At 66.8% G+C, this 12,411-nt stretch overlaps 1 protein-coding gene across 3 annotated transcripts in view; it reads left to right on the top strand.

Annotated features, from left to right (window-relative positions):
• The window catches only part of RBM33 (RNA binding motif protein 33), a 40,845-nt gene extending 29,435 nt beyond the window's left edge, over window positions 1-11,410 (top strand). For 2 of the 3 annotated variants that reach the window (XM_060196855.1, XM_060196852.1), the window contains 8 exons: window positions 219-568; window positions 1,139-1,399; window positions 2,071-2,343; window positions 3,741-4,406; window positions 5,487-5,711; window positions 5,789-5,953; window positions 7,989-8,077; window positions 8,338-11,410. In XM_060196855.1, the coding sequence (XP_060052838.1) occupies window positions 219-568; window positions 1,139-1,399; window positions 2,071-2,343; window positions 3,741-4,406; window positions 5,487-5,711; window positions 5,789-5,953; window positions 7,989-8,077; window positions 8,338-8,386 (2,078 nt within the window). In that variant the 3' untranslated portion in view covers window positions 8,387-11,410. The remainder of the gene's footprint in view (window positions 1-218; window positions 569-1,138; window positions 1,400-2,070; window positions 2,344-3,740; window positions 4,407-5,486; window positions 5,712-5,788; window positions 5,954-7,988; window positions 8,078-8,337) is intronic. The other variant, XM_060196853.1, reaches the window with a different exon arrangement.
• The last annotated feature ends 1,001 nt before the right edge of the window (window positions 11,411-12,411 follow it).

The raw sequence follows: 12,411 nt of genomic DNA, 5'->3' as shown, positions 1-12,411 counted from the left end.
TCCTGTGAGTGCTGCGCCCCCGTGACGGGACAGCCGTTCTGGGATAAGCAGGGGGGGCCCCATCTGGGAACACGTCGGCGAGGGTCCGAGGCGGCTCCACCAGGAGGCCACAGGTGTTTCCTGTCTGGCAGCCGGCGGGGCTCCCCACCCCACACACAGAAGCAGCCCAGATGCCACCCATGGTCCCGGCGGTCAACGCTGCCTGGCCTCACTTTCAGGTGACCCAAGGTTCCCGGGTCCTCTCTTCCTGGAGCAGCGAAGCCCCCCACCGCCGCCACCGCCGCCACCACCGCCCACGCTGCTGAGCGGGAGCCACCCCGCGCTCGCCCCTGCACCCCTACCGTTTGGCCAGCCCGCCCCGGCGTTCGGCCAGCAGGGCCAGCAGCCCTTGTTCCCCCGGGAGCGTCCGGTGCGGCCCGCCCTGCATCCGCCGGGGCCCATGGGGATCCTGCACTTCGGCCAACCGGGCTCTGCCGCTGCCTCACGGCCCTTCATCCCCCCACGGCAGCCCTTTCTGCCCGGCCCCGGCCAGCCCTTCCTGCCCGCACACGCCCAGCCCGGCCTGCAGGTACGGCCCCGCGCCCACGTTCCCCGTCTCCTGAGAGGACGCTGTGGGTTTCTTTCTAGTCCTGGTCCACAACTGTGTCTGAGACCAGCTGCTCTGGCAGCACGGTGTCTCACTACAGGAGAGACGTCACCGTGACAAGTCGGAGGTTGTAAGGGCCAGCTCTGCGGGTCCCTCTGCTCCGCCTTCAAGGCTCCCCCAGCGGTGTTGAGTGGCGTAGCTGATGCGCTGTCCCCGGGGCCTGCAGCCAAGGCTCTGACTTGCACCGCCAGCTCTGGCGGGGTCACTGGGGCCACGTGGGGGGAGGGGGCAGGCCCTGAACCACGCCTCCACCTGGTTCCCGAAGCGGCAGTGTCAGGGTGCGATCGAGTCCTCCCGTCCCGAGACCCCAGCCTCCCTCGCGACAGGCGGGTGTCCCCTCCTTAGAGTGGCTCTGAGGCCCAGCGGGACTCGGCTTGCCAGCACTGCCAGCTTTCGCCCGGGGACAGATCTCACCGCAAACCCGAGGTCTGGGCGATCAGGGTCCTGAGGACGGCGGCACTCACGCCTGCGCCTTCTCTGTTCCCCTTGAAGGGGCCACTGCACCCCCCGCTGCCCCCTCCCCACCAGCCGCAGCCGCCGCTCCAGCCTCAGCACCCGCCGCCACAGCCGCCACCCCAGCCCCAGCACCCGCCGCTGCAGCACCAGCACCAGCAACCCCCGCAGCACCACCTGGCGGTGCCACCCCCACCGCTGCTGCCCATGGCCCAGCCGCCCTTCCGGCCCCACCTGCAGGCCGCCCCGCCCCAGCCCGGCAGCCGGATGCAGGGCCCCCAGCGGCAGGGCCCAAGGCATGTGAGTGTCCCGCCCCCGCCCGCCGAGGGCCCTTTCTCCGCTTCCATTGCTTCTCTCCCCAGGTGGGCGGCGGGCGGGCTGCTTGCTGAAGCTCCTTGGCCATCAGGCCACTCTTCAGCTCGGACAGGGACTTCTGACCACAGGCAGCTCGGTCCCTGGGGCGGGGCGCCTCCACCCTCCACGTCGTCCCCCCTTGGAGACCAGTGGGAGGGAGCTGAGGCCTCCCCGCACCCGAGTGACCACTGTCCGCTGCCTTGCGTCACCTGCGCATCTTGGACGGAGGGTGGGTCTCTGGACCTGGGAGGGTCCTGCACATGGCAGGCCACCCCCGCAGGCCTGTGCCCCAGATACCGAGCCAGGAGAGTCGGGGCCGGGGCCCACTCTCTCCACGGGACCCTTCTCCCCCTAATTCCAGGCCCAGTGGAAGCAGGCGCCCTTGCTCCGGCCTTCTGCGTGTGCACGTAGGGCCTCCCTGGGGTCTGAGCCGTCGGCCCCTGGTGGGACTGGGAGCCTGCCCGCCCCGTCCTCACTGGCCGCTTGTGCTGCTGCGCGGCATTGGCCATGCGGGCAGGGGGCGTAGCCGGTCTCTGAGAGAAGCCACCGGTGGCAGTGCAGTGGGGTTCTCTTCCTGTCTGGATCTCTCAAGGTGACCAGACCTCCCCTCGCTGTAGAATTCCTCTCCTCAGAACGCAGGCAAGCGGCCCCTGCAGCAGATGCCGCCCGCGGCCCCCAGAAACAGCAACCTGCGCGAGCTCCCCATCGCCCCGGCACACGCACTGGACACGAGCAGTGGCCGCCGCCCCTCCACGCCCGTGCTCAGCACGTCACCTACCTCCAGACCTGGGCCGGGAGCCCGGAGCGGCAGCCAAGGCAAGGCTGAGGCCAGAGGCAAGGCCGGGAGCCCAGCGGGCCTGGCCAAGGAGGAGGCCAGAGCAGAGCCGGAGGTAGGCCTCCCCCAGCCGCCTCCCCGCCCAGGGCGGCCTTGTCACCACCCCACTTTGTGCTCAGAGCAGGCCCACTGCGTGCTGGTGAGCTGAGCGCCGGGCTTGGCCTGCTAGCCCGGTCGGCTTGAGCTAGGGTTGCACCCGTCTCCCGAGGCCCCGAGCCTGCTCTCCCTTGGTCTCTGGGGGCAAGGCGCCCAGCACACCACTGTTTCCAGACAGCTGTAGATGCTAGGACAGACAGGTACAGGCACTCCTGCCTGACTCCCAGGTGAGGTCTGTGTCGAAGTGAATGTCCGCACTCCAGGTGACTTGGTGCCAATGCCCTGTCGCCGTGAGCCCCAACTGGCAGAGGGGCCCCCGGGGCCTGGGGTCACGCAGCCCACAGCCTGCTTGCCTTCCCTTGGACACGTCCCTGCAGAGGGGTGGGCGAGAGGTCGGTGTGCCTGTTCTGTGCCCGAGCGAGGCCTCATGGGAGGCGGTGATGGGCCCTGTGAAGACAGGGTCCTGTTTTAAAAAGTCGTGGCAGTTGTGATGACTCCAGATGTAAACAGGGTCAGAGTGTCCGAGGTAGCCTTCTGTAGACTCTTGCTGGATGGGCAGAGAATATTTTGGACCTGGGGAAGCAGCACGATGATTAAGCAACCAGCCTCCGGATCTGATTCTGTCGCTAGAGTCAAACCGCCAGGAGTCAGAGCAGAGCCAGTCAGTCAGTACACTGAGTAGATTTCACATACCTACTTGGGCTCGTTCATAAAGGCTTCGTGAGCCGCACGCATGAGGGACCTCGGTAGCGAGAAGGGTTGAATCGGGCCAGCGGCGCATCCTGCTGGAGCGCCCAGCGGCCACGTGTACGAACCTGGGTTCCAGCCTGGGAGGGAGCGGAGGGGCACTTCACAAGAGGGGAAGCAGGGCTGCAGGCCTCTGTCTCTCGCTCACTCTCCTGTCTTCTCTTCCTTTATACCACCTCCCCCCCCCCCGCTGTAATTTCTCTCTGTCCCGTTAGAGAAAGGGAGCGGTGGCGCACCTGAGTGAGCGCACACTCGCCCTCTGGCCCTCCCTTGCCCCCACTTGGTTTCTGTCGGTATCAAAGAGTGGGAGTTGACAGCACGTCAGGAATGCCTCCGGTGTCGAGGTCAGGCGGGCCGTGCTGAGGGTTTGGGGCCGGGGTCAGGGAGACCCGCTGGCGGGTGGCCACTTCGTCACCTGCCGGCCCCGGGGTGAAATCTGCGCAGGAAGGAGACCCCACCGTGCGGGGGCGGGGTGGAACAGTCAAGGCTGGAATCTGTCAGGAAGACCCCTGGCGAGTGAGCGGCCACCCGGTTTGAGAGGCGAGGGCCAGGCTTCGGGGGGACCCCCCCCCCGCCTGCCCGTCCCCTCAGCCCAGTGTCCTGCGGCAGCTGCCCGAGGAGGACGAGGAGACGCGGTTGTATCGCCTCAAGATCGAGGAGCAGAAGCGGCTGCGTCAGGAGATCCTGAGGCAGAAGGAGCTGCGGCGCCAGCAGCAGGCCGGGGCGCGCAAGCGGGAGCTGCTGGAGAGACTGGCCGCCCAGCAGCAGCAGCAGCAGCAGCAGCAGCTCTGCCCCCTGCCCGCCCAGCCGCAGGAGCCCGTGCCTGCCGCCGTCCCCACGCCAGGCCCCACGCCCGCCAACGGGGGCCCGCTGCTGCCCCTGCCCGCCGCCCCCGCCAGACCCACCGTCAAGAGCCGACTGCTGGTGAAGGGCCCGGAGGCCTCACCGCCCCGTGCCCCGCCCCGTGCCTCGGCCTGTGCCACTCCTGGAGTGCCGGCGCCCTGCCAGGGCCAGTCTGGGAGGCCTGTGAAGCACCTGCGGCCGCCCAGGCCCGCGCCCCCCAGCTCTACACAGCACGGGGCCCTGTCGGCCGCACCCGCCGACGCCCAGGGACCACCACCCCCTGTACAGACTGCCCGAGGGGCTCCCCTTCAGGGCCGGGCCCCCGACGCCAAGCTGGGCACCAAAAGGACTGTCATGCACCGGGCAAACAGCGGCGGCGGTGATGGGCCTCACGTCGGCTCCAAAGTCAGGGTGATCAAGCTGTCCGGAGGGGTAAGTTGGCGCTGGGGGCTCTGGGTGCCCCTCCCGTGTGTGTCCCTCCCGGCTACTGCCAGGCCCAGAGCTAGGCGTTTCGTGCTGGGGCCTGGAGGCGGGGCGGTCGGGGTGCAGGGGGCTTGCCCTCTCAGTCAGCGGCCAGGTGTGGGGGGGCTTCCATCAGTGCGGCAGGCGGAGTTGTCGGGTGGGGTGTAGAGGGGGAGAGAGCACAGCCGCGCAGCCTTCTCTGGAGCGCCCCTGTCCTGATTGCTCCTTGGCTCCGTGGGGGCGGGGGCGGGAGTTGGCAGGGAGTCGCTGAGGGCCTGTGTCCCTCATCCTGCCGAGAAACCTCCTGTCCAGGTGGGGGGGTACACGGTGGCTCCCGGGTGGGGGTCCTTGCCGGCGGCGCGCTGAGCTGAGTGGCCGCACCCTCGCACCCTCACCGTCGCTGTGAGGACGCCCTGACAATGTTATCTGACTCTGCCCCGAGTGTCGTACGTCCGTCAGGACAGGAATTAATTCAGTGTCACCTGAAGACATGCAATTAATCTCCGCAGTCATAATACCTTTACAGAGAGCGGCGATCGCAGGCTGATTGGGGTTTGGGGCTTGAGAGGGAGATAAGGAAAATGAATTTTTCACAGGGTTAATGCGGGCAGCAGGGCCACTGAGGCGGGTGCTGCGCGGGGGGTCTATCAGGCGCTGTCACCGTGCCGATGCCGCCAGGCGAGCCCTCTGGAGACTTGATGGGCCTGGCGGGGCGGGGCGGGGCGGGCTGGTGGGCGGTGCCCAGCTCGTCCCCGTCCAGGTCCCTGGAGAACTGCCCTTGCCCTGTTCCAGTTGGCCGGAGCTTCCCACTCTCAGGGGTCCTGTTCCCTGCCTCTGGGCTTTTGGTTGTGGGGCCCCCCATGCCCCGCTTTCCCGTGGGCCTCTGCGTCTGGGTGTTTGGGCCCCGGGAGGGTAGGGCCGGGGGCCAGTTTCTATCAGTGTCGCTCTGGAGACATGTGCCTAGGACCCCCTGCAAGAGGGGGTGCCCTTGACTGCTTTGCTTGTCTGCTGGGGGTCCCTCACTGAGCCTCTTCCCACTGACCCCCACAGGGCGGTGAGAGTGACGGCTTCTTCCACCCCGAGGCCCAGCCCCAGCGGCTGCCCCAGGCCCCTGACCCCAGAGACACGAGAGACGGGAGACAGCAGCCGGTCCGAAAGGTGACGCTGACCAAGGGCCCGTCCCAGCAGCCCCAGCGCCTGCCGGCGGGGCTCCCCATTCACCCCGGCACCCCCTTGGGCCTGAAGGGCACCCAGGGCTTTCACCCCGCCAAGAAGGTAAGCAGGCCGCTGAGGGCCCGCTCCCTGGGGGTGCGGGGGGTCTCGGCCCTGCAGCTCACGCCCTCTGCCCGCAGGTCCTCGCGCACGGCCGTGGCCGGGGCCGCCCGCCACCCAGCAAAGCCAACCTGCGTGTGGTGGAGTGCAAGCCGCAGTCCTGCGTGGTGTCCTTGGATGGGCTGTCGCTGTCCACCACCGACGCGCAGCTCAAGAGCCTGCTCACCTCCGTGGGGCCCATCCAGGTGGGTGAGGCGGTGCCCGGGCCAGGGGCCCCGAGTGACCGGGACCAGCCATCAGCTCGCTCGTTTGCGTTGTGGTCTGAGTCCTTGTCGCCGGAAGGAGCCCGGCTCTCCCTGCGCCCCTCCTCACACCCCGAGCCATCAGGCACGGCACGTCAGAGGCCTTTGCAGCTGGGAGCCAGGCGGCCCCTTCCTGGGTGTCGGGAGCACCCGGGCTCAGCTGCCAGCCTCGAGGGCAGGAGACACCCTGCATATCTTGGCTGTAGCCCAGGGACTCACTCATAGACTCGCCTCTCTTTTAATATCTTTATTGAGGGTTAATGGCTTACAGTCGACGGTAAACACTCTGCTTCTGTCCCTGAGTGAGACCAGCCCATCTTCCTCCTTCTCTTTCTGGCTCATCTCATTTCACAGGATTCCTTCCAGCTCCATCCAAGAGGAGGGGAAGAAGGTGACTCCATCCTTCTTCACAGCTGAGTAGTATTTCATTGTGTATCTAGACCACAACTTGCTCAGCCACTCAGCTGTTGTTGGACACCTGGGTTGCTTCCAGGTTGTGGCTGTTACACATGGTGCTGCTGTGAACACAGGTGCACACAGATCTTTCTGGATGGGTGTGTTGGGTTCCTTAGGATCTGTCCCCAGGAGAGGAACTGCAGGGTCACAGGGCAGGTCCCCTTCTAGCCTCTGAGAGTCTCCAGTCTGCTCTGCACAGGGGCTGACCACTGACATTCCCACCAGCAGTGAGGAGGCTCCTTTGACCCCACACCCTCTCCAGCATTTGTTGCTGCTGCCTTTTCTGCTGTGTGACATTCTCACAGGAGTGAAGTGGTCTCTCATTGTTGTCTGTATTTGCATTTCTCTGACAATCAGAGACTTGGGGCATTTTTTCATGTGTTTGTTGGCCTTTTGGATCTCTTCTGTGGTGAATTTTTTTTTTTTAATTTATTCCCTTTTGTTGCCCTTGCTGTTTTCTTGTTGTAGTTATTGTTGTTATTGATGTCATTGTTGTTGGATGGGACAGAGAGAAATGGAGAGAGATGGGGAGGATAAAGAGGGGGAGAGAAAGACACGTGCAGAACTGCTGGGGAGAGAAAGACAGACACCTGCAGACCTGCTTCACCACCTGTGAAGCGACTCCCCTGCAGGTGAGGAGCCGGGGGCTCGAACCAGGATCCTTACGCCGGTCCTTGCTTTGCGCCACGTGCGCTTAACCCGCTGCGCCACCGCCCGACTCCCTGTGGAGAATACTCTGTCCATGCCCTGTCCCCATTTTTGGATGGGGTCATTTGTTTTCTCATTGAGTTTGGCAAGCCCGTTAAATACTTTGGCTGTTAGCCTCTTGTCTGATGTCTGGCATGTGAAGATCTCCCATTGGGTGGTGGTCTCTTGTTTGGGTGGTGGTTTCTTTGGCTGTGCAGAAGCTTTTTCATTTGAGGTGGTCCCATTGGTTTATTCCAGCTTTAGTTCTGTTTGTAATTGTGCTCACAGACTCTCATTTGCTTATTTGGGGAGAGAGAGAGAGAGCCCTGCATCCCAGTTTCCCCTGGAGCTCGTGAAGCCGCCCCGTGGGGGTGGGGGCTTGAGCAGGGTCCTCCCGCCTCTGTCCCTGTGGGTTCCCTTCCCCAGGCTCCGGCTCCTTTCTGTGGCACCCCCTCCCCCGCCGGTTGCCTAGGTCTGTGAGGGCCTGCCTGGCCCCGCCTGGCTCCCTGGCTCTGGGATGGATGGGAGGGGGAGGGCCGCCCAGTCCCCTGCCTCCGCCCCCCGGGGGGCCACCTCTCCCGGATTGCGCATGCGAGAGCACCCGGCCCCGCCCCGTCCAGGGAGCAGCTCTGAGTGGCGGGTGGGGCACAGCGAAGCCTCCTGGACTCCCCCCGCCCTGGTCATCCCGTTCCCCGGCCTCTGTGGGGTGCAGCGCCACCTTGTGGCCACCAGGCATGCCCGCTGCCAGGACATCAGCTCTGCCCTTGGGCGGGCGGGCGAGGGGTCCCCCAGTGTGCGCGCCCTCCCCGCAGGACTCGGGCTTCTCTTCCCGCAGAGTCTGCAGATGCTCCCTCAGCAGCGGAAGGCCATCGCCAAGTTCAAGGAGCCGGCCCACGCCCTGGCCTTCCAGCAGAGATACCACAGGTGGGGCTGGGGCTGGGGGACCTGTGTCCCTGGGGTGGGGGAGCCCATGGGGTGGGGCCTTGTGTGTCCCCAGGGGGGAGTCTGGGGAGGGCCTGTGTCCCTGGGGTGGGGGAACCCACAGGTACAGGGGCCCTGTCCCGCGAGGAGCCCCACAGGGGGCCGTGGGCCCCGTGTCCTGGGAGGGGGGCTGCGCCCTGAGTCCGTCCTTGTGCCCCCGCCCAGCCTCCCTGGCCTGCCCGCTGACCCCTCCTCTCCCTCAGGCACATGATCGACTTGTCTCACATCAACGTGGCTCTGATCGTGGAGTGACGCGCAGGGGACGGCCGACCGCTCAGTGACCGCCCTTGGGCTGCGTGCCATGACCGCCGGGCCGCGCCGGGCTCTGACTGGAGGGGGGACTGGGCCGCTCCAGCGGCAGCGTGGGGAGAGGGCTGGGGTGACGGCACCACGCCACGGGGCTGGTGTGTTTCCTCTGTCCCGTGACGCATGTCGTTGTCCCCCTGGGGGCAAGAGCCGATGGGACCGGTGCGGGCTGCGCCCTCGCGCACTGAACACGTGATAATGGTTGTGCTGATCTTCGGGCCGGGAGGGGTGCCCTGGCCCTCGTGGCCCCCAGCCTGCTCGCACCCAGGCTCCCTTGGGACCTAGTTCAGGTGCCGGGCGGGCTCTGTCCTGGGGCGGGTCCCCCCTCAGAAGCAGCTCCGCACCCCACCTGCCCACGGGCCTCCTTTCTTTGCGCGCGGCCGCTGGGGCTCGCAGCTACGGCCCGTCTCCTGCTGGCGTGGGCGTGAGGTCCGCTAGCTGGCAGCCCACCCCCAGCGCTAGGGACTCTGGGGAGCCCCTTCCGCTGAGCCAGCTACCCCCGAGTAGCGGCCGCCGGATTCCGAACAAGTGCCTTACTGCCGCACCAGAGACAGAGACAGAGAGACAGAGACTCTCAGGGTTGTCCTTATGTGGGCCTGTACCAGCTAGGTGAGGGTGGTGAGGGCGTGCTCAGGCCTTTGAATCCCATCACCTCTGAGCTCTGCCCCGTGGGATCAGTGACGAAGGGCTGAGCCCGGGAGTGTCCCGACCCCCAGGCGTCCGGGAGCCCCGTGTCTGTGGCCACGTCCCTGTGCGCACACAGAGCCAGAGCCGGTCACCGAGGACGGTCACTGTAGGCGCCGCCCGTCAGAGCGGCCGGGTGTGTCTGTCCCCAGGAGCTCATCCCGCATGCCGGTCTGTCCTGTCCCCGTAGCAGCGCTGTCCCACGCAGAACCCTCCCCATAGGTCCAGGCCGCGCCCGACCCCACGCGGTAACCGGGCCGGTTCCCGAGGGCAGGGCAGGGCAGGAGGGCAGGAGTCGGGCCGTCCGGGGCCTCGAGCGAGGCCGGGCCCCCTCAGCCGAGCCGGGGAAGACCTGCAACCATTATCCGTGTTCCCCGCGGGAGCGCACTGCGCACTCTGTACATAGGCCCAGGAATGGAACCCCGCGGCGGCGGGTCCCGCCCGCCAGCTCGGCTGCCCGCTAGCCCCTCGCATTCCTGCAGAGTTGGCGGACGCCGCCCGTCCACCCACCCCTCCATCAGTCCGTCCGTCCGTCCGCACTTGCCGGCGTATTGTGTGTACCTTGGATTTTTATAAAGATGGTAGTGAGTCAACACGTGGGTCCCGCCCTGTTTCTTTGTCCCCAGCTGAGCCCCTTTGGCCAGCGAGGAAGACGAGGCTGAGGGCCGGGCCTCACCCCACCCACCGCTGTCCCGCCCCGACTGTACTGTAAGCTCCCCTGATGCTGCGCCTGCCCGAGAAGGTCCCCAGCAATGTCAAGGGGCGGGCGCGCAGAACCTCTGTCCCTGTCCCCGTCCCCGTGGTGCTGTGGGTGTCGCTCCCGGCGCTGGGTGCTATGGTAGCGCCCCGCCAGCTGCTCCCTGTAGCCCAGGGCCAGGCGGGCGGGCACCTGCGGGGCCTCCGGCAGAGCCTCCCGGGACACTGCTGAGACCCTGCCGCGCTCCTCTTTCCCTTTGCCCTCGGCTCCCGGTCTTGCTGTGTTCTGCTCCCCTCTATCCGAGCGAAAGGTAAGCGGTGTGGGTGCTGGGGCTGCAGCGGGCAGCGCGCTGGTCAGACTCGGGGGGCCTCCGCCTCGCCTCCAAACCCCCATTCTCTCCCCTCCCTCCCCGGCGGGCCTTGTGCTGGCGTCTGAGCCCACTGAGACCCCGACTCCCCCAGGAGGACAGGACCACCCCCCAGCCCCCCCCCCCCCCCCGTTTATCTGGATGGAGAGGGAGGGAGATGCCACTAGGACTGTGGCCAGTCAGGTGACGGACGGCCCTGGGGGGTGGGCGTTGACTGCTGGCAGGACGTGGGGAGGACGGAAGCTGACCGCAGCCCCCGGGAGTCACACCCGTGCGGGAACCTGGAGGTCCGCTCTTCCCGAGGAGCCCCCGGTGGGCGTTCTTTAGCCTGGCCTTTCACGAGGCCCCGAGCAGCCGCTATTATATCCTAAGGATTTCCCGTAAGGTCTTTCTGCGACCTGACCGACCCTGTGGCCTTGAGGGCCACGCGTCACGGGCTCGAAGCGAGCCCCACAACCCTGATTCATATTGGATCCGGCACGTAGCCGCGTATGCGGCCAACCCGGTGGACGGGAGACACGGGCGCTTCTGCTGCCGAGTTGCTCTTGCTCTCGAGGACTGGCTTTCTGTCTGCTGACTGAGTTGACACCTGTGGAGACGCCTGGGCCTCTGGGGGGCGCGGGTGGGCGGGCGGGCGGGCGGGCGGAGGGGCGCTTGTCTGGTAGGCGGGTGACCCGGTGGGTCCCTCTCTCCTCCTCCTCAGGAACTCGCGGGAGCCGCTGCCGCTGTGCTGTGGGAGCCGCTGCTCCGGCCTAGCTGACCCGTCCTTCTCCCCACAGGCCTGGCCTCCGCCTCCGCGCTGAGCCCCCTCGCACGGCCCCTTCCGCTTCCTTTGCAGGCGCAGCAGTGCCCGGTGCCCACCCTCCTCTAACCTTTGCCTCCACAGCACCCGCCCTCCCCTCCCCAGGTCCCAGGAGAAGGAGCAGCTTCCAGGGCAGCGGCAGCGGGCGGGCGGGCAGGTGTCCGCGGTGATTAACGCCTCTCTCTCTGCCTCCCTTCTGCAGGCCTCTTGCATGAGTGAGTGTGGGAGCGGCCGAGGGGACCCTCTGACCCGTGGCCGGCCGGTGGGAGGCGTCGGGCCGGGCGGCACTGACCGCTGGGAGGCAGGCAGTCTGTGCAGAGCTGTGGGGCCGGGCCGGGCCGGGCCGGCGTGTGTGCCGGGCGCCTCTGTGACTGTCCTGTACTGTAACTGCTGTCAATAAAGGTCTGTCTGTCTCGGCTGCCCGCTGCCTCCTGCTGTCTCCGCGACCCCCACCAGGGGAGACCCCACCACGGGAGCCACCAGCACCGGTGGCTGTGAGGACCCGCGGCCGGCTCCCCCCTCCCCCTGGCATGGCCCCACCCCAGCTCCCCCACAGGGGTCCCAGCTGCCCTCTCCGCCCTGCAGCAGCAGCCCCAGGGGACCATCCGCACCCCCAGCATGGCAAGATGCCCATGAGGCCCCGTGCCTGGACACGGTCCTGCCTGCCGTCACTTCGTAGGGTCCTGCGGACTATCCCTGCCCGTCACCTCTTGGGGTGCAGAGAAACCAACCCCCCACCATCCACCACCCCCACTGCACCCCTACACACCCTGTGCGCCACGTGGCGCCCAGGCTTGAACCCGGGGCCTCACTGCTGAGAGTGCTGAGTGCAGAGGTTCCCCCCCATCCTCACAGCCCTTGGGCCCAAGCCTCCGGGGCTCGGCAGGAGTGGGGGTCTCAGACTCCCCTCTGGGCCCTGACAGCCTGAGGCCTCACAGGGCCCCTGGTGAACTGCACCCCAGAAGCCCCCAGCGTCATTGTCAGCTATGGGCTCTGCTTCCACAGACCACCCGTGTCACAGCGCTGGGGAGGGGGGCTGCGCTCCACGGGGGGAGGGGTGGTACCCTGGCATCTCAGCTTGTTCTCACTCACCCAAGATCCTCACTGGACTTCCGGGTCAGGGGGAGGTGACCCCCTTTCCAGAGGGAGAGAGGCAGGGGAAGCAGTGAGAGGGAGAGGAGTGGAGACTGCAGGGGGAGAAGGAAGGGGGTGGAGACTGCAGGGGGTGAAAAGGGGAGGCTGTAGGAGTGAGGAGAGGGAATACAGGAATGAAAAGGGGAGAGGGAGCCTGCAGGGGGAGGCAGACTTGGGGTGAGAGGGGAGGAGGGCCAGGTGACCTCAGGGCTTCATGGGGTGAGAAAGATGGAGACTGCGAGAGGGAGAGGTGGAGAGTGACACCCTGGCACCCTCTCCTTGTGCCA

Source organism: Erinaceus europaeus, chromosome 8 (genome assembly GCF_950295315.1).
Source record: "Erinaceus europaeus chromosome 8, mEriEur2.1, whole genome shotgun sequence".
Classification (NCBI taxonomy): Eukaryota; Metazoa; Chordata; class Mammalia; order Eulipotyphla; family Erinaceidae; genus Erinaceus; species Erinaceus europaeus.
Note: the sequence above shows the minus strand (reverse complement) of the source record. Positions and strands in the feature narration are given on the sequence as shown.